At 42.0% G+C, this 27,554-nt stretch overlaps 1 protein-coding gene across 4 annotated transcripts in view; it reads left to right on the forward strand.

Annotated features, from left to right (window-relative positions):
- ASPH (aspartate beta-hydroxylase) overlaps positions 1 to 27,554 on the forward strand; it is a 144,608-nt gene that overhangs the window by 18,274 nt on the left and 98,780 nt on the right. For 2 of the 4 annotated variants that reach the window (XM_069957539.1, XM_069957540.1), the window contains 3 exons: positions 7,608 to 7,748; positions 10,333 to 10,377; positions 12,812 to 12,880. In XM_069957539.1, the coding sequence (XP_069813640.1) occupies positions 7,608 to 7,748; positions 10,333 to 10,377; positions 12,812 to 12,880 (255 nt within the window). Of the gene's footprint in view, positions 1 to 2,483; positions 2,676 to 7,607; positions 7,749 to 10,332; positions 10,378 to 12,811; positions 12,881 to 27,554 lie in introns of those variants that run through there. The other 2 variants (XM_069957542.1, XM_069957541.1) reach the window with 2 other exon arrangements.

The following is a 27,554-nucleotide window of genomic DNA, read 5'->3' on the forward strand; positions in this document are numbered from 1 at the left end:
GGAGTGTGCTAGCAAAGTGCTGCAGAGAACCACTCACCTGAGTAAGTTGTGCAAGAAATAGGCACTACTCTATAGAAGACGTGTAGGAGCGTACTCCGCAGCTATTCCCAGGAACGTCACCACTCGGGGTAGGAGAAGAGAATGCAGCAAGTTTGGTAATCTCAGCTGACTACCGGACCAGAAGGAGTATTGCCTATTGTATATACTGGGCTGAAACGCGTTGCAATAAAGAGTATTTAGTTTACTTTACACGCATGGTTCGATGATCTTGGCTGCAAACTCCAGTGCTGATCCTGTTTCGTGGGAACTCCTTCTGGTCCAGTAGTCGACTAAGACTACCAAACTTGGTGCTAATGATGAAGAGGGTGGGGAGGAGGGACAGAGGGTTGGTGCAAAGTTAGGGCACAGATATCCCGTAGGGCTTGGGGCTGCCAGTTTAAAAGTTGTTTTTAGCACAAAAACTGCATTACCTTCCGAACAGACCCCAGGACAGATCTTGGATTAAAAGCAGCTATCTGAAGGTACAAGTGGTTTGGGGGGGGCAGACTGTGGGAGTCGCTTTTAAGGGAGTTGTGTAAGTGGTTTGGCACTGGATACTTTACTGTTTTGTGCCTCTTTAAAACAAGTAACTTGCCTAATGTTACATTCTCCCAAAATACTCATCAGTTTTTAAGCACCCTGATTGCTGCTATTTATTAGCAAAATAAAGGGGTACTTAAGTGATTCCCCCCCCCCCCCCAACTAACTGATATCAGAAAGTTATATAGGTTTATAATTGACTTTTTTTTTAAAAATCTGAAGTTTTCCAGTACTTATCAGCTGCAGCTGTCAGTACACTAGCGTAAACCTTTAAACTGATGAGGAGCTCCCACCATCCTCATTAATCATGATGCTGGGAGCTCCAAAGTTCAGTCCGCAGAACACAGTCTGTGTACGGACAGAATTTTGCGGTTGTTTGAATGACCCCTAAGTCTGGTGGTATGGTTTATGCCTGACACCCTCCACCATTTTTGAGGCCTGTCTTTGGACTTGTTCTATTTTAACAATATCCTTTTGTAGGTGAGGTCTCCAGAACTAGACACTGTATTCCAGATGTGATTTTACTAGAGCTCTAGGCAGCGGGATCATAATTTCCCTGTTCCTACTAGTTTTACCTCTAGCTATACAGCCCAGCATACCATTTGCTTTTCCCACCACCTGGTTGCACTGGTGACTTATTTTAAGGCTCTCAGAAATCACTACCCCTAAATCCTTCTCTTCTGAAGTCTTTACCAACACAGAACTTTCAATATGATACTTGGACTGATACTATTTTACATTTAGAAACATTGAACTGCAGTTTACTTGTATGAGGCAGAGCATTAAGGGGTTAAATAGTTTTTCTCTAGTTTAAACATTTATATCATGAGAACGGTGGTCATTTGTCCCCTGAACAACTGGAGCACCTATCTGCTGTTGCATTAGCTCTCTTTGGGACTTCTGTCCTGAAGGTGACTAAATAGTATATAGAACCGTTGACCTATGTTCTTGCTATTGTTGGTCAGACCCTCATCAGTTAAGTAGGTTATTCCCTATTTTAGGTCCGATTATTCCCGCTGCCCTGACTGCCTTGTATTCCACATATATGTCCAGCTGTAATTTGCAGGTCATGGGGTTAGCGTAGCCAGTAGTGTAGTAAAAGATGCCAGACAGTATGGTTCATGACTGGCGATAAGCAAACTTGCTGAGCTTTCGGGTTCGTCTGACCCTGAACTTTGGCATTTGACTCCCGGCGACTGGAGAAGTTTGGTGCAGCTCTAGGGAGTCCTAGAAAACATCCAACTTCTCCCACCCCTGGGAGTCAAATGTCAAAGTTTAGTTTCTGATTGAGCCGAACATTCAACACTTTCACTCATGACTATTAATGATCACTCCCTGGAACATGCCAGGGACTGTGCAGTCTGCTACCTGAGACGAGATATTCAGCTCACCTCATGGCAGATATGGCTCCGCCTTATGCTGGTGATAGGGGATCACTTTTAATCTTGCAATACCCCCTTTTAAGTTATTTCTTATTGGCCTTAGTGTGTGTATTCCCCTTTAATTTCCTCCATTGTTGAATGATTGTTTAAACTGGCAAAATAAAATGCCAGCAGAGCATTTAATTCTGGGCAGGTTCTGCAGCTGCTCTTTAATCGACGCACTTCAGCAGTAAATGGATTGATGGAATATATGTGGTCCGGAGCCAGCTGTACAGCAGTCTGCTCTAATTCACTCTCCAAATAGTTATGGATTATATGGTGCAGAGCTGATTGAACATGTTTGTCATCGTCTTTTACAAGGTCCGTAGGGAACATTGGCATGCTTTCCCTTGATGTGGCCGGCTCAGCCCTTTTTCTGCAGGTATGAAAGAGTTAAGACTTGTTACATAGTGCAGGATTTCCATATGAGTGCCTGCAAGAGTTTGCCTTTGGAAGGCAGGACTATTAATAGATATTCAGCAGCTTTGCTGGGCAGGTCTAGTTTCGGGAATCTAGCTGACTTATCTGTGCATAGCCATTTCACCCCTACTGGATGGGGGAAACTGGTTCCCATCTTGGGTGTTATTGGTTGGAGGATACGGAGGAATTTTCTTAAGCCTGTTTTTTGCTAATATTCATGGGTGAAGATTGCTGAAAGCATGACTGAGGATATAGGTACGTTATTATGTGAAGTTATATATGCTTAACAGTTTGGCTCTAAAATTGGAAGAAGTGTAGACCAGCCTGGCATGTAGTATTTTGTAGTTGTGATTTTCATGTTATTGACTGTCGGAGTAGGTCAGTTTTAGAGTAAACACTTCTGTCTACAATTTCTAAAATGTAGAGGGCTAGAGTGGTCCTGGCCCCAGACACACTAGCTACACCTGTTTAACTTCATTTGAATGTCTCCTATTGCAGCGAGCATTCTTGTTTCTGCATGAGGGTACAGGTTGAGCCTTGGGGGCACATTCCTATACATAGCCGATACTGAAGCATCAATCACCACTATCAATACAGCTATGAACTCTCATGAGTTGTCTTCTATTCCTATCCCACTTTCGGAATCTGTTGATTGGTACAACCATTTTACATAGCTTTTATATTTGTACACATCTTGCATAGTATTTCTTTAATAGGCGGCGGGGAAGAAAAGTAAAATTAGAATGCTCCTCTGGTATTACATTTGCTGGCAGATCGTCTGCTTATGTCAAAATAGCATCAGGAAAGGAGAGCGTTCTATATCGGTCAGCAAAATACGGTGCTCCGAAATAATTCTTTATAAAGCAAGGGGTAGAAGAAACTGCAAACAAGATAAGTTGCTGACTGGCACATTTTGTAAGAGGAGTAATGGTTTGGGTTTTAAAAACCTGGCAATAGACGTAACAGTGATGAAGAATATTCTCAACAATTTTAATGATGGTTATGGTGGTTAAGATTGTTTTGAGATGTTGTAGCCATTGGCTGGAAAACGTATTGTTCGTAGTCACTAGCTGTACATGCTGTAATTACGGATTATAGTCGGATTATTGTCAAATATTGATTGGCACCGTACAAATGAAACAATATGCATACACAATGATAACCGTTCGTGAAGTTAACCTCAAGAAGGAGAGGAGACTTGTAAATTTTCCATGTACATAAGAGAACACCTGTTTATCTGAGAGCTATAAACCTATAGCAACCTGTCTCCTGGTAGGACTAAGAGGTGTTATAGATGGTTTATTAAGAGGGTCTTGTATATGGCTTAATTTTTAGTTGGTCACTGGATAATTTGTGCGGCTCTTCGTTTACATTGTTATCCGCACATCCTGCTTACTCAGAAAGGTGCAGCCGCCTAACAATGACTATTCTTGTTGCCCTTCTCCAGCAGTCAGCCAGCAAACAATCATTTGCTTATTCAGCAACAGATCATAGGATCTTTTGCATTGGCAATAATCTGCCCATCTGATCAAAAATTTTCTAAAAGTTTCTCATCTTCATCCTCGACGCTGTTTCCTTAATATTAGTTTACCTACGTTATTTTTTTGTTTTGGCGCACTGGGAGTGTGACTACTGTTAAAGTGCATCGATCTGCCACGGCCGGCCTAGCATAGTAAATTTCAGCACAACGGGCAGTCTTTGCACTAGGGCCTGTAGTCCCATCCGAAGTGTGCCAAAACAACTTTAGCATAGCTAATCTCACAGAAACTGAGCAGAGGATGAAGGTAAAAAACTTACCTCAGTGCCCTGTGGGCTATGGGGAGATGCTTCTAACCTGCTCATAGTTTCTCCTTTAAGAATTAGGCATGTTAAAGTCCAGCATACCTAATCCTCTTGCCTACAGGGGGGAGCTGAGAGCCCCTGGAGATTTTGGCTGCATTTCCACTCTCCTCTTTTTGTTGCATTTCTTTTGTTTCTCTATTTAGAACCAAAATGATCATTGTGGGCATTGCCAAACTGGTCTCTTATGACAGATTGCAGAATGATGTTGTCTAAGTTGTATGTGTTCTTTTTGACAATTTTGTGTAATTTTTGAGCAGGTGAAATTATATTGTGGTTAAACCTATAAGTCCCTATTGCAGGAGTTAATTTCTGGCCGAATAAACATTTGTAGGAAAGGTCCATGTGAAAGGGCCAGCCATTGGTAAATGAACCAGAAGACGCTTGTTTGCCTACAGATGGTGATTACTGAGGCCTGAGCTAGATCTTTATTGGGTTATGTTCACACTATTATACTGTAACCCATTTTTTTTAGGGTATACTGTCTTGTATTTTAATGTGTGACTCAAAAACAATTTATTTTGGACCTAGACTATGTGGAAAGTAAGTCCCTGTATGAGTTACAGCACATTCTCATTGCCTTAGACAACCCCTTCAAGTCCTGTATCTCTCAAGGCAGGTGCCCTATGGATCGAACTTTTTTTTTTTTTTCTATATTAGTTCAACCCCTACAGATGCCCAACTGGATTGAGATCTTAGTGACACGGTGGCGAAGTCAGTACCTTGATCTTTGTGATGGCCCCTGCTTTTAGGGAATATCTGGGGAAGGGGTGGGGTGGAGTTTATATACGCTACGCTAATGAGGTTCTGGGGTACAGAGTTACCAGCCTATATACTGCGATTCAGTTAATCTCATACGTTTTCTATGGGATTCAGGTCTGAAGAAAGTGCAGGCCACTACATGTGAGGTCTCCCAGTCTCCAGCAGCCCCTCCCCTTCCCCCCGGAAGGTAAATAAACCAAACCACTGTCAACCCCATCCTCTTCTCCCGGGTGCCATCTTGGGTCGATGTCGGCACTGCAGGGGGCGATCCTGGTCTCCTTCCTCTTCGCTGTCTTCCACAGCAGTCTATGGGAAGGAAAAGACTGCTGGTGCACATGTGCAGCAGCAGCCTTTTCATTGGCTGGAGCGCATGACATGGCTTCCAGCTTGCTTAGCCCAATTAGTGGGGCTTTCTGGAAGCCATGTGATGCGCTCCAGCCAATGAAAAGGCTGCCGGTGTGCACCAAAGTGAGGGTGGCGGGAAATTCGAACGGCGATCATCACCGGAGTGATGGTAATTATATATTCTGTGTGTCTGATTTTATTTTATTTATTTTTATTTTTATTTTTTTTTTGGGGGGGGGGGGCGCCTCATTACCCCTTTAAGTTTACCTGTAGGTTAGAGGACTTTCTAGCTTCACGGTATGTTCTCACTACGGAATACAGTGCAGAATTTCAAGGGGAGTTTGTGCCGCGGACTCCTTACAGTTCCGCCTGTCCCATTGATTCAATGCAGTTCTGAGGCTCAATCCACCATCTGTTCAAAGAATTGACATGTTAATAGGACATACGGAACTTTAAGCGGAGTCTGCGGCACAAACTCTGCTTGAAATTCCGCACTTAATTCCGTAGTGAGAACATGTCCTTATCCTGAAATTTCACCCACGGGCCAGATATCCCTAACTTTTTGTGTTTATCAAAGTGATAAGGGGACAGGTTCCCAGCAGGACATTTCCCCTACATCATCATATTGCCTCTGCTGGCCTACCTTCATCCCTGGAGCCATTCCCAATGTATAAACCTATGCATGTACACCCCAGACCATCTACATTGTGTAAAGAACGTTTCATCAGACCAGGCTACCTTATTCCATTGCCCTATGATCCAGTTGTGATTTGTACAGCTTGCGCATATTACAGAGAAGTAATGTCAATTGTGACATCCTCTCTTTGTGGGAAAGAATACATTGCTGTGGGCTATAGCTGTCTGTGAGAAAAGGACTTCATTGTCCTAAGAACGTGTAATTTCTGCACTGTATTGAGGGTAGAGTTAATGGCGCTATGAGAGTTGTGATACTACCACATATGGTTATGCTGTCGATCTCCCACAATGTAATGTAATGAGAATTAGATTAGATCAGTCCTACAAGACTAGCGAAAAGTTGAGAAAATAGTCTACACATGAGGGCTGCTGCATCTGGTGTATCCTAATGCCTGAGAAGCTCTGGGACATTGATATATGTATGTGTGATTGAGATTGGCAGCTCTTACACAGAACAATTACCGTCATGATTCACATTTCCCAGGCAATCATAATGATAATGACTGTAAAGGCAGAGAACCATCGGTGATTTGTTTGTTAATGATCCTGATCGATCACAACTGTAAAAATCATTGCTGTTAGTCGCTCAATAGACCGTAACACGCGGCTCACGAGAGAGCTGGCAGTGGGCAACAGTGATGTTCCTCCCGCTCCTGCTGCCTCTCTGTATCCTCAGAGTCTCACAACATAGAGTGCAGTGGGACAGTACTGGAAATATAGCATGTGTGGGGGTGTCCATGTGCCACCAGTTAAGGGACCCTGCTGACCCTCATTTCAACAATTCCCTGTACTGTCCGACACAATCCACTGGTAATACAAATCTGTTTAATTATATATTTCCAGGATGAATAACAGAGTAATAGTGCAACTTTCTACAAAATTATTATTTAAAGTGGCGTTGTTATAAAAAACTTTTTTGACATGTCAAAAGTCTGTGTGTACAGACCCTAACTGATTGTGAGAAAAAGCGGGAAGAGGACTGTGATACAGCGCGGTCTGCTTCCCGTTCTGTCAGTAATTAAGAGTCCGACTCATCGCATGACACCGAGCTGGAAGAGTGCGGACTTTACCCAGCTCGTTCTAACAATCGGTCAGGGTTTAAACACTAAAGCCCCTATTACACGGGGTGGTGCTGAGGCGCTTACTCCTCGTTCCCTGCTCGCTGCCGGCGCTATTACACGGCAGCAAGCGGATAAGCGATTGGGGGGGGGGGCGTTTCCCTGCTGCCAGCATGATATTGATACATCATGCCGGATGGGAAACCAATTCATTACTTGACTTCCCCGTCCGCAAGGTCTGCAAAATTGTGGATGTGTGAATGCAGCCTTAGACCTTATTTTTAAATAGAAGTCATTAAAAATTTTTTTACACCAGTTGGTTCAAAAACAATTTTTTTCCCCACCAGATTACCCCTTTAAATCACTTAACTAATGACAAAAGCCATTGAACAAGGAAAAGCGCATTCTTAAGAGTCAGACTTTCTTGTTTGTTGTTGGGATACAGTTCTTACCACTTGTATTTATACTGTGTTTTATTTTTCATCAGACCAAAAACATGGCAAGAATGGGAAAAAGGAAGGCCTGTCCGGCAGCTCCTTCACCTGGTTCATGGTTATCGCTCTGCTGGGTGTATGGACATCAGTCGCTGTTGTGTGGTTTGACCTCGTAGACTATGAAGAATTTCTTGGTAAGAGCTTGGGTTGCTTTTGTGATCATTGTCATTATCACACTTTTTAATTATGATAATGAACTAGAAATGTGTGTATGCTTACATGAAATTTTTAGTTTATTGTTACATTACAGTTTTATTGTATAATATAGAAAATTTTACTACCCGTTTAGTTTATTGGTGCAGAGGGAAGTGGTTGAACTGTTATTACTTTGTATGTGTCATTACGTTTTATATGCCCGTGTAATATATAAATTGTTTAAGTTAAATACGCAAAAGAAGAAAAAAATTGTTTCTTGCAGGAATATGTCATAAAGTAAAAATTTAAAAAAGTTAGACTGAAAAGGGTTTTTCTGAGGCATAGTGATTGCCCTATCCTAAGCATAGGCCATCAATATCTCATCTTGCACCCCTGTTGATCAGCTGTACGGCAGATATTGGTGACCTTAACTACGAAGGCCCTTAACGGGTATTCCCAAGTAATGCCCCATCCACACTACCTAAGAGGTTGGACACAAAAGATTTGGATTTGGGGGGGGGGGGGGGGTTTACAACCACTGAGTGCCCCTGTGATCTTGAGTACGAGGACCCTGAAGTCCTTGGATGCACACCGTTGCTCTATTTATTCTTTATGGGGCCTACAGAAAAAGACAAATGCAGCTTATTCAGGAGGCACACATGCATTGCCTGACTATCAGATTTGTGATCCCCGTTCTCCAGATCATTGAGAAGCCTAGCAGTTGAACCCCCCATTATCTTAGTTAATCCCTGTCCATTAATACTTCGGCTACGACTTAACCTGTCAAGAATTAGGATTTTAATTAAATCAAATCTACAGAATATTGCATGTGTAAAATTAAAAACACATACTGACCTCTCTGTGAAGTGCCTGTGCTCCAGTTCCCCATGGTCCCTCTGTTTACCTGCCCTGACAATATGCTCTCCTTTCTCTGCTAATGATCTGAACAAGTTGCAGTCACTCATTAAAGCTGCAGTTTGTTTAAAACATAATTGGCCGAGTAGGAAGTCATCAGGGAAAGTAAACAGATAGACCGGAGCATCTGGACAGGACTGGGAGAGGTAAGTATGCTGTAGGTTATTTCACACAATGTAGCATGCTGTAGTTGGGTTTTCAATTAAATTTGAATAACTCTAACTGACAATGTGAGATATTGAGGCATCCTTCTTCCTCCCCTTGTGGTGGTATTATGGATCACTGTCCCGTTGTATAATTCAATCAGAGGATGGAAGCAGAAAATCCATTTCTATACAATTGCTTTCCTGTTCATTTCAAGTATCGGCAGCATTCTTACCATTTGGAGTACCAGCTTTATTACACAACTTTTTTCTTAAAGTGTTGCAGTCACCTATTGAGCTCGGCCGCAAAGTTTTGCCTCAAAGGTTTTTTGTTTTTTTTATTGTGTTGAGGTTATCACTCTAAAGCCGAGCATTAACAAACTGATTCCAAGTCACCCTCCCCAGATTCTACCTGTGGTCGATCTTAGGCCTTAATCACACGTCCCATGAAGTTTTAGGGTCCATTGAATTCAATCTGTTTATTCATACGGACCTTGCTGCAATACAAGTGTTTTTAACAGATTCCACAGATGCCACATCCATGGAATCTGTGAAAAGAATTGATGTAATGGCACTGGTAGTGAAATTAAGTCCTAAATGCACAGACTTTGCTCCCTCTCCCTTCCTCACCTCAAGAGTTCTTGGCTGCGCTCCTTGATAGCCTGCTCGGCATCAGCGGAACCAAGGGATGGGTCACGCCTATCATTCTTGTTGGCTGGATGCAGAAATTTTCTGCCTCCAGCCACAAGAGGCTGCTTCTGCCCCCCCTGTGCACCGTGGTGTTACTAGGGGCGTAGCTAGAAATGGCTGGGCCCCATAGCAAACTATAAATTGCCCCCCCCCCCCCTCCTCTTTCCGACTGACCACTAGGCCTTCAAGTGTAATCATAACTGCAAGCGCTGGACGGAAGGGCTTTCAGTTAAAGGGACATTTGCCGACCCTAAGAGGCCTGCTCGCCCACTGGCTGCTGCATATGATAACAGCTCAGGGGGCCCAGTGTATTATAAGAGCGGGCCATGGTGGTAGTTACGCCCCTGGATGTCACTTATGTGCACGCAGAGCGGGATGAGAACTGACTGAATGAGAACTGAATGATGAAGCCTGCAGTGCAGCACAGTAGGTAAATATAGCGTGGGGTGTGCTAGGCTGGCTAACTGACAGGGCCTAATTTGGGGGAACAGTCTGGGGGTATGGGATGCCTACACATGGTGCAATATGTACTGGGGTGGGATGCCTTAACCATAGTAGAATACATGCTGCGGTGACGTGATGCCTGACATCAGTGAAAAAAAACAAGACACCAATTTAAAAACTGATGCAGTCATGGACTGTTTTACACAGAGCTAGCTAGCGGACTTAAAAAACGATGGTCCTTAAAAATCACTGGACGTGTGAATGAGGCCTTAGACCGTGTTTAAGCATCAGCTAGTGACCGGTATACATTGTGGAAGGGCCTTCCTGTGAATATGATATCTAACAATCATGAGTAATATCTACATATTTCTGTATTTTATCACACATGCAGCCAAGGCAAAGGATTTCCGTTATAACTTGTCAGAGGCTCTTCAAGGTAGGATCACTCGGAGAGAACACTCAATGTGTTTTTTTTGTATTTTTTTTTTTTTTTTTTTTGAGTACACTTTTTGCAGCTTTGCTTCAGATTAAACTTTTTTCCCCCTATATGTTTTTTACCCTTCAATGTCCTCTCCAAGTAACCATATTTTCCTTTTTCAAACGTTTTAACGAGACAAAGTTACTGCAACCTTTCTTTTATCTGCATTTTTTTTTAATTTGATTAGTGTATTGGTGTTTCTTAATCTATCTTTAAAGAGGTTGGTGCTTCATTTCTATATACAAATTCCTAACATAGTGTTAAATCCAACAATTCAGGCTTACCTGGAGAGACCACTGATACAAAATGAGGAACCTACTGCATACCATTTATACATTTGGTTTTCGATGGACTTTCCAATGAAGAGCCATCAGTATCTCTTTAGTAGGGTGCCAGTATTTGGGACCATGTGGGGTTACTGGAGCTTGTCTCCAACTTATTATGGTGTTTAAAATGAAATTGTCAGAGAGAGAAATTAGACATTTTGGTTAATGGAGCTCTAAGAGACCCACACCGATCGCTTAAATTAACCACGAAGTCTGGCTCTGGAGAGTTGGCCAGTCTTCAACAAATAAGCAAATCATACTCCATTTAGTGCTTCTTTCCATTCATGTTAGTGGGGTCTTGGCACCTGGACCCCCCACTGATTTAAATTTCACATGTGACACCACAAAAGTTTTGAAATGAGATTTTTACTTCAAACACAATAATAGAACAGTATGCAGTAAACTCCTTTTATTGACGGTCACAGGAAGCCATATTGTTTTTGTACACTGGTCCCTTAAGTTACAATATTAATCGACTTCACAAAGACCGTTGTAAATTAAAAATAATGGCCCAAAATCTCTATGGAAAACTAGTAATTGTTTCTGGAACCCACAAAAAGTGAAACCAAAATACAGTAGGAACAAATGAAGGTAATAAGGAACTAAGCAGATAACTGTGATAAAGCAAGTTCCTACTAGTTGTATGTGCAGAAAATATTTGCTTATCTGGTTGCATTAACATTTAGGGAGAGATTTATCAAACTGGTATAAAGTAGAATTGTCTTAGTTGCCCCTAGCAACCAATCAGATTCCACCATTTTTCAAATTATCTGTGAGGAATGAATGGTGGAATCTGGTGGCTAGGGGCAACTAAGACAATTCTACTTTACACCAGTTTGATAAATCTCCCCATAGTTCCTTTTCTATAAAACCATGATGTGTTTATAAAGGAAGGGGTTAAAACCATTGGAAACAAGTCACCTCAAGCAGAAACCACATGGCCTTTTTCTATTCTAAATTTTTTTGCTAAATCTTGTAGACTTGCTCAAAGGTCGTCCTGAAGTAGCAAGCGAATTTAGACAACTTTACCAAAAAGTGATTTAAGAACCCAGTGTTCATTCCTTTTAAATGTTTTGCTTAGCAACAATAGCTCACGATAAAAAAAAGGAGGGGGGGAGGTCCATTTCCTTCTTTCATTAAAAAAAGGATTTTTTTTTTTTAAATGGAGTTACTGGATCAACTTGTATACTTGGTTTTATAAAATTAATGGTACATGAGCTTTTAAGAATCATTTGACATATGCTAGAAACTCATCTGGGTGTTACAATTTCTAGAACTGGTACTACTGACTGGTGCTTTTCTCTACTCGTATGTGCACCCAAGATGGCCCCATCCATTATGTGGCATAGAGCCGAGAATGTGCTTACTGTGGATTTCTCCCAACTTGTTCTAGTGATCAATGTCAAAATTTTTGTAAAAGCTCAATGACGCTATAACACTGATGAGGATCACATGCGGTATTGCTTGTTATACCATGATCATGTGGTATATTGTGACTAGTAAATATTATTGCCACCAAGCATTGGTTTTGGAAAGAAATTCAGTAGCATGCAGCCATGGATGGCATTTCTAGTGGCACGCTTAACTTTTTTAAGCCTATTTATAGCTTCTTAAATGACAAGTAAACTCCCATTTTTTTTTAAATACATATAAAATATAAGAACATATTAGGCTGAGCTATCCAAGGCTGTGCAAGGAAGAAGTACCTCTGAGCTAAGAGTCAGGGGTCTAAAGCTGACCATATATTTCACATAGATGTCTGAATGTTTGTCTGACCTCTATCCCTCTTGACCTTCCTCAGCCACACAAGCATGTGCTCTAAATGGGGACAGTCTATATGCCTTGGCAACAAAAGTTTGGGCATGGTGAAATCTATCTGCCCCATCCTTATAAAAATATGCTATTAGTTTCCAGCTAGGTTGTGAATGTAGTAATCTGCCCTACCACAGTCCAATATTTTTAATTATGGAAGGTTTACTGCTCACTTGTTTCTGTTTTTTCAGTAGTAAATGAATACATTACCTTCATGTTGCAAAATCTGATTTCATTCTGAATTTCTAAACCAGGAAAACTAGGAGATTACGATGCTGACGGCGATGGAGACTTTGACGTGGATGACGCAAAAGTTTTGCTAGGCAAGTACATTTTACAATTTTATTTGTTTATGCTGATCGATTTGCCAAGACCTAATTCTGCAAACCATTTAATATATCTCTTGCCTTTTTATTATGTTTGCTCATGTCCTAAAATATAGTGTATAGAGCATCCTACACACAATACAGGGACAAATTGTCGATGACTTATTTTATACCGCAATGTACGTTTTTATTGCAAGGTTAATTTATGCTTGCTTGCTTCTCTTGTGTTTTTTTATACCATGCATGCTTTCAACCCATCCACCCATTATGCATTCATATAAATAATTTGTTTTCATTGTCTTTTGAAGATGAGTATCTTAATATATTGGAAATGAAGCTGCTTTATTTCCATTTGTAATTAGGGGGACAAAATAAAAAGGGCAAAATGCTAAAAAATACAGTTCTAAACACACCACCAGAATTCTTCATTATTCTCTTGCCCGCATACCTTCGGGTCCTTGGTTATGTATCTAATCAGACTTCTGGTCCTGTAGAGTCCAAAGCATCGGAACTGTGTGAAACTTAAAAAATTTTTTTTTACAATAGAGATTAATAAACCTCGAGCACGCTGGGGTACATCCGAAACTCGAGCGTGCAGCATTTGATTACTGTTTGCTGAAGAAGTTGAATGCTGCCCTAGGGAGTCCTGGAAAACAATTGATATATAGCCTATGTCTGTATCCAAGGTTTCCAGGGGCCGACTGCGAGGAGCTCCTCGTTACCCGCTCGCTGACGCAACTATTACACGCAGCAGCAAGCGGGTGAGTGCGGGAGGAGCTGCGGGGGGGCTGCCCGGGTGATCGCTAGATCGTCCGGGCAGCCAATAGAGGATAGTGGCGGTCCTATTCTGCAGAGCGACAGCAGCGGATCGCTGCTATCACAGTCGTTTGTTTTCCAACATGGTTGAAAGACAAGCGACTGCAACGATAAGCCGACATGAGCGATGTTGGCTGATCGCTGCCTTCTATTCCACGCGACGATTATCGGACGATATTGGACAAATATGGCCAATAATCATTCCGTGGAATAGGGCCTTTAGGGTGCTCGAGGTCTGCTGATTTCCATTTTATACCATTGTGGACCCTCGTTCTATTTGATTACACAACTTTGTAATCCACAACTACTTAGAGGCCTGTGTCACACTGACATGAGGTTTATCAAATGGCAACTGTGGATGCCTCACCGTGACAAAGACTCGAGATACGTATATGAAACATTTTTATTATTTTAGTATCTTGGTTTGGTTTATATCTGTTTAACCCCCCCCCCCCCACCACCCAATTTTTTTTTTTTTTTTTTAAATACGTGACTTAATGTTTGTTAAACCAGCTGGATATATGTATTGCTAATGTGTTCCTTTTCACTTGGTCAGAATTCATGTATGTTTGGTCCATATCATTGTCATTGTAATTTTAGCTGCTGATTACCAGGTTTTAATTGCCAGATGTGGCCTATTAGTATATGATATGGTATGGTAGGCTATATAGTTGAATGGCCCTACATTGCCGCTTGAGAGTACTGCATTCACTGGACTAGCTTTATTTTGAAAGGGGTGATTATAGTGAGACAGTTTTATTATCCATCTGTATTATTTACATACTATGTTATTAACTTTGACATATTTTCACAATCATATGTTGGTTTATATTGCCCAATGGGTGCAAGTTTTCCTGAGTGTTTTATTTTTTTGTTTGTTTCTTCTGGACAATATTTGGATCCTATTGTTCTTATTGTAGTTTTTTTCCACATTCTTACAGCTAAACGTTTAATATACACTTTTTAATGTGACCTTTTTGTTCTGTTTTTAAATTCCTTCTTGAGCTCCGTTTATGAAGGATTTAAAAACATAGCAGACGTTTTGTTGCTTAAGCCCTTCTCGGCGTAGTGAACACTTCTACAGTCTTGCAATATTAGTTAAACAGTGGAGCGGGCTGGTCTGTGTACAAAGAAGGGTGTATTCTCTCCTTCTGTTTACTTAGCATTGTTAGGCGCCATTTGTCCTTTGTGCTACAATTTACTTTTCAATTCTACTGCTCAGTAAATAAGACCTTGAATGTTTAACGGTTAGAACATGTAACCGATGTCATATTAAAAGATTGAAATAAATTGGGACGTTATTACAGTGGATGCTATCAGTGGATAATCTATCAGATTATAAGAATTATGATTTGTTATAGAAAATGTACTAAAAACTCAAGGGTCTCTCAATATCACATAACACAAATAGTATCCTTTTTTTTTAAGGTGCTATTCACACACTGTAAAATACGGATGTAATTTTGAGGTCAAAATGCAGTCTTATTTTCAATTTAATACGTTCCACTGAAGATAATGGGAAATTAGCTGACAGTGTAAAAACCATATTGAATAACGTCCGTAATTGATTACGACCGTCCAAATAATGAACATGCTCATTATTTAACACCAGCTTTTGCAAAATATGTCCATTTTATTTAATCTGTTCATGCATTGTTTTATCTTCACGCAAAGTTGTATCCGTATTTAGATTTTATTTTGTGTATAAACCTAGCTTCAAGCTGTTAATATTTTCTTAAAGCCATGTTGGACACTATGTAATTCCTCTAAAGGGATTATTTGGGATCAGAAAAAACATGGCAACTTTCTTGTAAAAACATCACCACCCCTGTCCTCCTGTTAACCACTAATAATATTGAGTAATATTGATAAGGGTTATTAGTGATTTGATTTAGTTGCTTTACAGAGCTGTGGGCTACATATTTGTAAATGAATCTTTCCAATTTATGGTTAAAATTTTGACTCTTGATAAAATATTTCATGGTGTTAGGAGACATTTTGACTTTTTGTGCCAAAGATATCTTTTGGAAATAATTCAACACAGCCATTCATGTGTATAACATCACCCAAAAGCATATATCTAGGTCATAGGCATTGTTGTTGGAACCCAAACACGTTTTGCAAGAACCATTGTAATTGTAATTTTTTCTGCGCTACCATGTTAATATAGTGAATTAATTTTTGTGGGAGTTGCCCATAGGAACCAGATTTTTACAGAATTAATGCCAGAATCTTTTTATAAAGTAGCTATGATAACTGCTTCACTCTTCCTTTGAACAAGGTTTGATAAATCTTTCCCCTTGTGTATAAGGATGTATGACAATGCTTTTTTAAAGGGGTTATCCAGTGCTACAAAAACATGGCCACTTTCCTTCAGAGACAACACGACTCTTGTCTCCAGTTCAGGTGCAGTTTGCAATTAAGCTCCATTCACTTCAATGGAACCGAGCAGCAAAACCCCGCCCAAGCTGGAGACGAGAGTGGTGCTGTCTCTGAAAGAAAGTGGCCATGTTTTTGTAGCACTGGATAACCCCTTTAAGGGAGCCTACCACCAGATTTGAGCATGTTAAAGAGGAACTATTGTTTGCACAAACTACTGTTTACACGGACCTGCTGATATCCACCTGCAGCTTCATACCTGAAAATCACCCAGCTGTGCTTCTTTTTTCTTTTTAGCATTGTTGTTTTGTCCTGTTTAAGATCAAATATGCAAATGTGCTTGTTAGGAGCACTGGGTTGTTTCTTGGCACCAGGAGCGACCCGCCTTATTCAGTGACTATTCCTATGCATATTCATGTATACAATACAGGCCAGTCAGGAAGCGCGTCAAAGACCTGCCGGCACGATTATGTGCACACGATTATGTATAGGAAAGGCTTCAGTGAAGGAGGCGCTGGGGCAGGGGGTCGGGTGTCTCCGCGGGGTCAAGAAACGCCCCCAGTGCTCCTAATGAGCACATTTGCATATTTTCATATTTGCATATACCATATGACCATGAATACTAAGCTGCCCCTCAGCATATGACATAATGGCCTTTGTGAAATCTTCAGCAGTATTTCATTTGGCATGGCAGACCTATCATCTTAACTAAGTTGAGTTGATCTGGCCAGGCATAATGGTGCTGGTCAGCAGAGACAGGGCACCCAATTGATGATGGTACTGGTGGGATTCCGTTTTCACAAGTAACCCACTTGTGAACATCATCACGCAAGATTGATATATCTGTTTGCTAAGCTTTGGCTGGTCCTTGTTTGCATGTAACCCCCCTCCTTTATGTTCCCTTGTTGCCTGTTTAACATCTGCATGAATTATCTTCTCATCTTTTATCGAACCACCATCCTCGTTTCCTGTATACACACAACCTCCATTGTCCTACACAAGTGAGTGGATGAAGCCATTTGCACATCCCTGCTCTTCACGGCCCTTGGGTCTACTTAACCGCTCCTCTCTTTTCTCTCTTTCCCTTTTTTCCTTTACTCTTTTGTGTAGGCCTCACCAAAGATGGCAGTAGTGTGAATATTGATTCTCTAGAGGAAGTCCTTAATATTTTAGCTGAGGAAAGCTCTGATTGGTTTTATGGCTTCCTTTCCTTTCTTTATGATGTAATGACTCCTTTTGAAAATGTAGAAGAAGAAGAGAACGATGCCACAGACGATGTTGATGGTACGTCACAGAACGAAGGGGTTCAGGGAAAAAAGACCTGTGTCATACTGGATTTGCAGAACCAATAACCTCTCTTTACAGACCAGATACTAATTTCTCTCTGTGGTTTTGTTTTTTCTCATAAGTAAAGCCACAAGATACGGGATCTCCCACTTCTTAGTGGACAATCTGGATCGAAGAAGCCAAGTGGTGCCTACATAGCTGAGAGTCCTACTTGGCAGATCCTGTACACAATAGAGTGATTAATAGTACGGGGTGGTCTTAAATCCCAGTGGAGATTTCTGCAATTCAGGTCTTGTGTGTTTTTGCATCATTTTTTTTTTTTAACTTTTCATTAAGCTTTGCACAATGACCCTTCCATGGTTAGGAGGCAAGCACTGAACTCATATTACTAATGGCATTGTACCACTTGTCACTGGCATATGCCACATGCTTCCAGACAATCTGCACCATTCCATGTCCTCCATAGCCCCGAGGTACCAAATGCAGTGAGACTAAAGTAGAGTTACCCCAACTTTTTTTCATCTTCATCTGTCTTACTAGCCTTTACTATGTCCCTTTAAGCCTGGCAAGGAATACTGTTCCTGCTTGCAAAGCTTTCTGTTTCTAACAGTGACCGGAACCCAGGAGATCTAACCTTGCTCTTGCTTGGCTGTAGCAAATTTATGGCACAATTCTCCGGTCATAACTTTTGCTTGGCTGTGTAACTTTTATGTGTCTTAATTCTGCTTCCCTAAGTGCTGATCGGGACTTCTATAAACTGTACAAATAAAAAACTGTTTCTTCTACCTGTTTTATGTTTTCTGTAAATCTAAAAAAAATTCCATTTGTTGTTCTCTGTTTTGATTTATTTATAATTGGAAAAAAGTTTTTGATGCAAATAAAATGTTTCCCAATAAGTTTTAGTGTCTATGTCCTTAAAATCTACAAAACTTTTCCATTTTGGGGTTTTACAAATTCTGCTGTTTTATTTATGGAAATAATAATAAAAAAAAATTACATTATTTACTTCATATTACAATCTTTTTAAGGCAGTGTTCCCACATTCACAGTTTTATTGTGTTTCTTTGTTTACATATTTAGAGCCCATTTCATTATGTAGGCTCTGCAATTTAGACCAAACTAACGGTGTTTGCTTTGCCATGTGATTTAGCATTACCAGGTTTCATCACAAGTGTTTTTCTTTTGAACAATCTGATAGTCTGGTAATGTTAATCACATATCAAAGCCAAGACAGTCATTTTTGAAAAAAAAAATGGCAAAACCCACATAATTAAGCTCCTATGTAAACCACAAAACTCAACAAAACTGTGTATGTGGATACCAGCACAGGTTTTAAATAGAGAGATTAGCAAGCCTCAAGCATACTCTGTTTCAATCAAACTTGAACCTTCTACATTGGATTACCAATGGCTCAAGTGCCGCCCTAGGCACAGCCTATTGCTGTATCCATGTTTTTCTAGCAGTCTTAGAGCCAGGTCACATGGAGCAAAAGCGTATGAATTCCGCCAAGAAATCCTGTCTGCATCAGTGTTCCACAGTGTTTCTATGGGTGGGCTTGTGTGCCTCTGCTTCTGTCGCTCTCCGCTCAAAGACTTGACGTCAATTTTTTTGAGCGGATGGCAACGAAAGTGGAGGCGTGCAAGTCCTCCCATGGAGACACTGTGAAACACTGATGCAGGCGGAATCATGCAGTGGAGAGTCCCACCGCAGAATTCTGTTTCTGTTGCTCCCTGTGAACCGGCCCTTAGGACAGCATCCAACTACATCTGCCACCGATAATCAAATGCAGAGCGTTCAGGTTTGGATGAATTTGAGTGCTCGAGGTTCTCTCATCTCTAGTTTAAGTGAATAAATATAATACTTGTGAGATTTTAAAGGGACTAGAGCAGGGATGGAGAACCTTTTGCCTATATATATCATACTCACCAAGAGAACTCATTTCCTAATGTGCTAGCATAGGACCTCCTATAAGCCACTATGGAGAGCCACTAAGAAAAAAATCTGCTGTTCTATTATACATATCGCTGCATATATCGCATTAGTTGCATATTTATTTCTGCTTCTACAAAGCTAAACCCATGGCTATCAGGACATTTGTTGGTAGGCTTTAATGTTTAGGGTTTCTCTTGCTGATGGCAGCGTTTGTTGGTTGACTTAGAAGTAATGTCAAACGCTAATTACAAGTCTGAACAAAATAAATGAAAGAATGACATCACTTTGTAGATGGATTATTTCAGTGATGGGTTTGTCTTTGGCATTTAGAATTGCATTTACGCCTGTGCATGATGTATGTCAAGTGCAATACCAGAAATGTATGTGAACACGTCATGTGCTTGCTCTGTATATATGTAACCCTTTCATTTGAAGAGAAAGAACCCCAGAATTCTGTGACAACCTTCAATATTTGGGCATAATCCCACATGAAATGCAATCAATGGTCACAAACGAAACAGTTGTAAGACGTAGCGATTCTGCCTGATTGTATATTGTATGAAGACATCAGTTCCCTGTATTCATCGTCCTGCTATTTGCGTTACTGTCTGAGGCGTGTGCATTACTGCGGTGAATAATGACATGAGATAACTGAAGGCTTTAACATAGCTAAATATGTCCTTCATGCTCGGTTTCACTTCTCTACAGTGGGAAAATGTTTCTCAACATGTAATACTGTAGTCTGGAAGTGCCTTTTTCCTTTGAAATATGACATTATATTTTTTTTTGGTTCAGAAGAATCAGGAACTAATCTTCTCTTTACTGCTGACCACTATTGCAATTCGCAAACTCTTCCTGTTCTTTGCCACTTGTAATCTTTAATGTTTCATTCTTAAAGGAGAGGTCCGGACAATTTTAAAATCCGGAAGGGGCAGGGGGGAATTTGATCATGAGTACGAACTCTTTTCTCCCTGTTCCCACATTGAGAAGCAGGACTGGCCTCAGGCCCCCTGCCGGACTACAGGATCTCCTGCGCAGACACGTCATGACCTGGCTGATGGACTGGCTTCTCAGCCAGTCAGTGACTGGGGTGGGACACCGCTCTAGTCACTGATTGGCTGAGCAGGCAGTCCATCAGCCAGGTCAGGAATTTTCCCCCAAGTTGTGACATCATCACAACTCTGGAAGAAATGCCTTCCAGCAGGGGTCCTGAGCCTTGTCCCGGCATGAGGAGAGGTAAGTTCGTACTCGTGATCAAATTCCTCCCTCCTGCCAGCTGGAAGATTTTAAAATTGTCTGGACTTCTCCTTTTTATAGAGGTTGGGGGATTTATTGACTGTTCTTCTGGAGGACTCTTGATATGGCATGATGATACACATGCAATTCAGCCAATGGTTTTCTTTCCCAGTTCTACCATGCATAAGTGCTAAACCTGATCCAGAAATCCAGAGAGCCATGAAGCCCCGCTACATATCGTTCATGTTTAAAAAAAAAAACTTCATAAAAATACAGCATTAATTTTACTCTGTGTAAAATTCTTGTTACTAAAATGATATGCATGAGATATTGGGGGAGATTTATGAAAGGGTGTAAATACACACCTGGTGTAAACTGCCCACAGCAACCAATCACAGCTCCTCTTATAATTTACCAGAGCTGAAAGCTGAGCTGTGATTGGTTGCTGTGGGCAGTTTGCACCAGGTGTATATTTATATCCTTTCATAAATCTCCCCCATTGTCTTCAAACATAAAAAATTAGTGATTCATATTCACATAGCAGTGACAAGAGATGAGCGAACCTCGAGCATGTTTGGGTTCATCCATAGCCAAGCGTACAGCATTTGATTACTGGCTGCTGCGGAAGTTGGACCCTCTTTTCTAGGACTCCCTGCATCCAACTTCTTCAGCCACCGGTAACCAAATGCTGCACACTCAGGTTCGCTCATTTCTAATGGTAATATACACTATATTACATTTAAAGGGATTTTTACATTAAATGAGTATTACCATCATAAGGTGAGGAATAACAAGCTGTTCATTGAGGGTCTCTCACAGACCAATGAATGGTTCTTACAGCTTTATTTATTCTTTATAAAGCCACTAAACATTTTTAACGTCCACACTCAGATACGTATGATCGCCCTATGGAGAGAATGCAGCTCAGAGGCCGCACAGCACTACCTTTGTTGTGGGACAGTTGCTTCCTTATTTACAGGATCAGTGGGGTTGCAAGTGGTCAGACCACCAGCGATCATCTTGTTATCCTCTTTCCTACGGAGAGCAGATAACAAGCTCTGATGAGTATTCTTTAAAGGGAAACGGTCACCCCCTTAACCTACTAAGCTGGTGACATTGCAGGATGGATATCAATAAAAGCATGTAGCACCACTATGCCTCACTGTATGTACAGTGCGCGTAGCCGATTTGTGCAATTGGTCGGCGTACAACACAATGCCGTGTAGGGGTGCTGGGTCCGAGAGAAACACAGACACTGGCAACAGAGGTATGTTCTGGATGCTGGTATTGATATGTGTCCACTGGTGCCACCTATTGGGAAGGCTCTTCGGGGTTCACAGATTTGCTTTTATCTTTATTTACATCTGACATAGGGAAATATTGTAATAAAAGCTAAACTTTTCATTTATTTTTTTTCTATAGATTCTGTTTCTAACAACGTTTTATTTTATAAACCTCAGGATTTGCGCAGTCTCCAATAACTGAGAAAGCTGTCAAGGCACCAGGTACTTTGGTTTTCCATAACTGCTCCACGTGGTTTTAGTATATTAACCGTTGCATGCTTTGGTTGGATAAGCACGGCCTATGCTCAGGAACCGCCCGTATACTAGGGCACGTTATTTTCTTGATGTTCTACATGGTTCCCTGCAGGTTATTGTAGGTTTAAGAGATCTCACCTTTGGCACAGTAAGCTTCGGAACCTGATCTTCCTGATATTAATGCAACATGCTTACTCTTGCTGCATGATGACTTCATCAGGTCCCTTTTTCTTACTGATTTTAATAGTCTGAACGTTGTTACTTTATGGTGCAGTAATGTACCTTAAATCAGTGTCCACTGCAGCATGTGGCTTCATTGTGACCCTTTCGAGGTGCAGAGGGGGCTGCCCCCATCCCCTGTAAGCAGTCATATCTGCTTCAACAGGAAACATCTGCACTAGTGTCTGTGGGTGCATCGCCTATGATTTCACAATTTATATTGCTTGATCATAAAGTGTTAGGATTTGATAGGTTTCGGACATTTGTGAAGCAAAAACCTTCCAGTCAACGTGCATATGTTTTGTGTAATCCATACTGCCAAGTAATGTTAGTAAGACATTTGTTTTACCATAGAGACAAAAATAAAAGGGGTTATACAGGATTAAAGCAGACCAGTAAGCAGAACAGTGGTGAAAGTACATGGCTAGAGTGTCTCATTGTGATTCCCGGCATAGCTTTTTTTTTTTTTTTTTTATTTCCATAGTCCTCTTCATTGTCAGAATATAATACTTCTTGTCCAAGTGCCCAGGGGGTGTTTCTGAGCATGGCAAGAGCCCGGATGAGTCCAGCCTATGCCTTTTTCAGTCACCGCCTCATTACCCTTTTTGTATCGGCAAACCCTGTTTGGCTGACAACTACTAGATAAAGAGGACATGAGTTGGACTTAGCTGGGCTCTTGGTGTGCTGGGGAACGCCTTCTGGGCCCTTAAAGCGACTCTGTACCCACAATCTGACCCCCCCAAACCACTTGTACCTTCAGATAGCTGCTTTTAATCCAAGATCTGTCCTGGGGTCCGTTCGGCAGGGGATGCAGTTATTGTCATAAAAACTTTTAATCCTGCAGCGCTGTGTCTAACGGCCGGCGCTTACATTTGTATATGCATTAGGCTGGCACACCCTCTCTGTCCTTTCTCCCCACCCTTCTCATCATTAGGAATGCTCCAGGCAGATTGCTTCTCATTCCCCACCTGTGTGTATAATGAACATGGGCTGGATCGTTAATACACCTGTGCAAAGCTCAAACAGCAGTAAATGTTCCTGGATCATTCCTAATGATGAGGAGGGTGGGGAGGAAGGACGGAGAGCTGGTGCCAGCCTAATGCATATACAAATGTAAGCCCCAGCCGTTAGACACAGCGCTGCCGGATTAAAAGTTGTTTTAGGACAATAACTGCATCCCCTGCCGAACGGACGCCAGGACAGATCTTGGATTAAAAGCCGCTATCCGAAGGTATAAGTGGTTTTGGGGGGACAGATTGTGGGTACAGAGTCGCTTTAAGCCTAATGTGTATAGTAACAAAAAAGCTTCTATCTCGCCACTGGAGAGAACTAATAAAGTCATGCCCAGAATCCCAACAAAAAGCATCATCTAGCCATCAGCTTATTTACACCCCTGTTTTCTTGCTGACAGGTACAAAAAAAAAACAATGCTGCTTGCCATTATACTAGACCTGCTTGCCCCCTATGGTAGGGGCAACAGCACATGGTGTTCTTACAGGATTTGTAAAATTCTTTTTTCTCGCATGGGAAGCGCCATTGCTGGCAGACGTTAGATGTATTGCTGGGCCAATCTGGCAGTGACATTTTTGCTGCATGTGAATTTATTTGTGTTTTTAGGTCTTTTATTCTAATATTTTTCCACTCTAAACTCAGATTTAATAGGAGGCATAACCAAGACAAAAACCAAGGCAGAAGGTATTTTGCATCCAGTGTGGTTCTGCTGGTTTGAGCATGTTTGCTAAAAGGACTGTTGCTAATCTTGGTTTTACTGAATGGAGAAAATAACATGAAAGGTTAATTCACCCAACAGTTTATACTAGGGATGGTCCGAACCGAGTTCGGTTCGGGTTCGTACGAACCCGAACTCTCGGTAATGATTCCCGCTGTCTGCCCGCTCCGTACAGTGGGCGGATCCAGCGGGAGGACCGCCTGGAAAACTTGGATATAGCCATAGGCTGTATCCCAGCTTTCCAGGCGGTCCTCCCGCTGTATCCACCCGCTCCACGGAGCGGGCAGACAGCAGGAATCTGATGCCGAGCTTTCGGGTTCATACGAACCCGAACCTCGGCAGTTTCGGACCATCTCTAGTTTATAACTTTCTGATATCCTAGTTTCCACTAAACCCAGTATCTGCTATGTTTAAAGTAACCATTTAAAAATAGATACGTTTTAACAGACTGCAAAAATGCAGTGTGGACCCAGCCTAAAAAAATGATCACATCTGGTTTGGATCAGTGTTAAATCCATATTCGGTAGGTTGGAATGATGGGGGATTATATTTTAAGAAAATTTACATATATAAAATGGATACGCAGCAGACTGACCGATTGATGTTATGCAGATATGCTTATGGAAGAAATCCTATCAGCATTGGATTTTTCCTACCCCCCTTCCCTTCTTTGTATTGATGTACAGGGTTTGCCATCCACCACTAAGCCTTATGTATCAATCATGCAGTACAGGCAGGGGTGGGGAATGGAGGTGGCCTGCATGCTGCAGCTCAGCCAGGCCTCGGTGAGTTTATAAGAAACAGCAATCGGCTAAGAAACCCAGTATCCTTTGTAATTTTTAAACAGCTATCTGCTAAGAGGCAGGGAGATAAATCAATTTACTAACTGTTCACGTCTGCAGTTTACAGCTGACATATTCCCCCATGTAAGGGTCTACCTACCTTTTTTTATACTGGAATTTTTTTTTTTTTTTTAAACTTTGAATAAACCTGCAGCACTGGAGCGTGTCATATCCTATCTACTTTATTAGGACTCGCTATGTGTGCACATTAGTATTGACATGAAAAGCATGTATGTTAATCGGAGCATTTCAGAGACTACAGCACTATCATTATATCACATAAACCTTGCTACTAGAGATAAGAGAACCTCGAGCATGCTCGAGTCCATCCGAACCCAAACGTTCGGCATTTCATAGCGCGGGCTGCTGACGTTGGATAAAGCTCTAAGGTTGTCTGGAAAATATGGATACAGCCAATGACTATATCCATGTTTTCCACGTAGCCTTAGAGCTTTATCTAACTTCAGCAGCCACCGCTAATCAAATGCTGAACAATTGGGTTCGGATGGACTCGAGCATGCTCGAGGTTTGCTCATCTCTATTAGCGACTAAACAGTTTTGCATACACAGCGGTAAAGACGCATCAATTAATGGACATGTCATTTTACCGGTTGGATGACAGAGTATCCGTTGTGCCGTTTTTTCTTCTATTTGAAGGCGTCTGGTTTTTCTGCATGCTTTTGCTATTTTTTTCCTTTGCATGGTTTGTAAGTGGGAAACTCAACCCCCATTTTGAGGTCGTATAGAATATCCGATAAATTTAGATAAAAATACTTTCAAATATTGCTTTTTTTGGATCCTACTTGCTTTTTGTATCCACACGTTTCACCCTCCAAACTGCTTATAATGCTAAATAGGTGGCATGAAACATGCCTATGCTGCAGATTATAGTTCCATAGTAGTGAAAGCCACTTCTGCATTGTGATACTAAGGGTCCTATTACACAGTGATAATCGACCGATTATCGCTCCGTGTAATAGAGAGAATGATCAGACCTAAGATAGTCAGACGTGCATCTCTACTATGTAATAGCGATGCATGGCTGATGACTGTAGTATAAAATAAAGTATTAACTCGGTCCCAGGTGTCCTCGGAGGCCTTCCCCAGTGTCTGCTGCTCTCCCTTCTGTTTAGCTCTCTGCACTGACAGGCCGCAGTCGCTCAGCCAATCAAAGGCCTCTAAGAACACCGGGAAGCACTGAAGGCAAGGACTGCACAGACATCGCTAACAATATTCATTCAGCCCTTGCTGCCTGATAGTCGGCCCATGTAATTGGTCAGTAAACAGGTGGCGAGCTAGCAGATCGGTGCTTGTTTACCCTCTTAAGGACCCATGACGTACCGGCACGTCATGGATCACTGTCACTTAAGGACCCATGACGTGCCGGTACGTCATCCCTTTAAACGGGCGCCGCGGCCGGCCGGGTCCCGATCGGGGGAGATAGCCTGCTATAATACATAGCAGGCCATCTCTCCCTGTCGGCATGGAGGGTTGTTAACCCCCCCCATGCCGACGATCGCCGCTATTGGCTGATAAGCCCATAGCGGCGATCGGAACCTTTCCGGGCCATCGGTGGCCCGATGACCCGGAAAAAAATGGCGGTCGGTGCTGTCCGAGGACGGCACCGACCGCCATTACTGTAAAAAGTAATGGTGGTCACGGTACCACCGTCCCGATCGCCGTGAACGGCCGGCCAGCCGGCCGGCCGTTCACGGCGATCAAAGTCCCCACAAGTAATAAATACCTGCTCCGGACCCCTCAGCTAGGTAGCTGAGGGGTCCGGAGCAGGTATTTGTACATTACTCACCTGTCCCGGGGTCCTGATCGGCGTCTTCCGGGTTCCCGGCGTCCTCTTCATCTTCGGCTTCTTCCGTGAGTCCCGATCGTCTCTTTCCGGCTCCAGCGTCGTCTATTTTCGTATTTTTCCGGCTCCAGCGTCGTCTATTTTCGGATCTTGCGCTCTGCTGCCCCCTAGCGGCTGATAAGTGTAATACACGTATCAGCCACTACAGGGATGTTCAGAATGTAGTAAAAAAAAAAATTTTTTTCCCAATTTTTTTTTTTCTATTTTCCGCACCCTATCGCCGCTGAGTGTTGATCAGCATCGCACGAAAGTGCGCTGCTAATCAGCAACTCCTCCTTTTTGGCGTAGGGTGTTTTTTTTTTATATCCTACTGCCACGGTCTGCTGATAAGTGCCGAACATAAGTGCGGCATTCATCAGCAACACCATTTTTGGCGTAGGTTTTTTTTGTATACTTACTGTAAAAAACACGTAAAAAAACACTACATTACACCACACTACATTGAATAAAGTTTGACACTACACCACTACATACCCCATATACCAATCCCCATATAAAGATGGCCCCCAGGGTGTTTTCGGTGTCGGACGCATACATTATTATTGCCTCCGACACCGAAACAGCCAGTGAGGATGAATTGGGGGGATCCTTCTTTCCTCCATTCATCCTCATCCTCATCATCCAGTGACGTGTCTGGGGGTAGCGTAGCGTACGCTGCCCCCCAGACACGTCTTTTCCGCCAGTACCGTCCCAATAAGAGATGACGGTATGGCGTGAAATTCTACAAACTCTGTGAGAGTACCTCAGGGTACACTTACAGATTTAGGGTACGTGCACACTGCGAAATGGCGAAGGATAACCCTTTGTGCATTCCGCAGCTGGCACCCGC

This window comes from Dendropsophus ebraccatus, chromosome 2, assembly GCF_027789765.1.
Source record: "Dendropsophus ebraccatus isolate aDenEbr1 chromosome 2, aDenEbr1.pat, whole genome shotgun sequence".
NCBI lineage: Eukaryota > Metazoa > Chordata > Amphibia > Anura > Hylidae > Dendropsophus > Dendropsophus ebraccatus.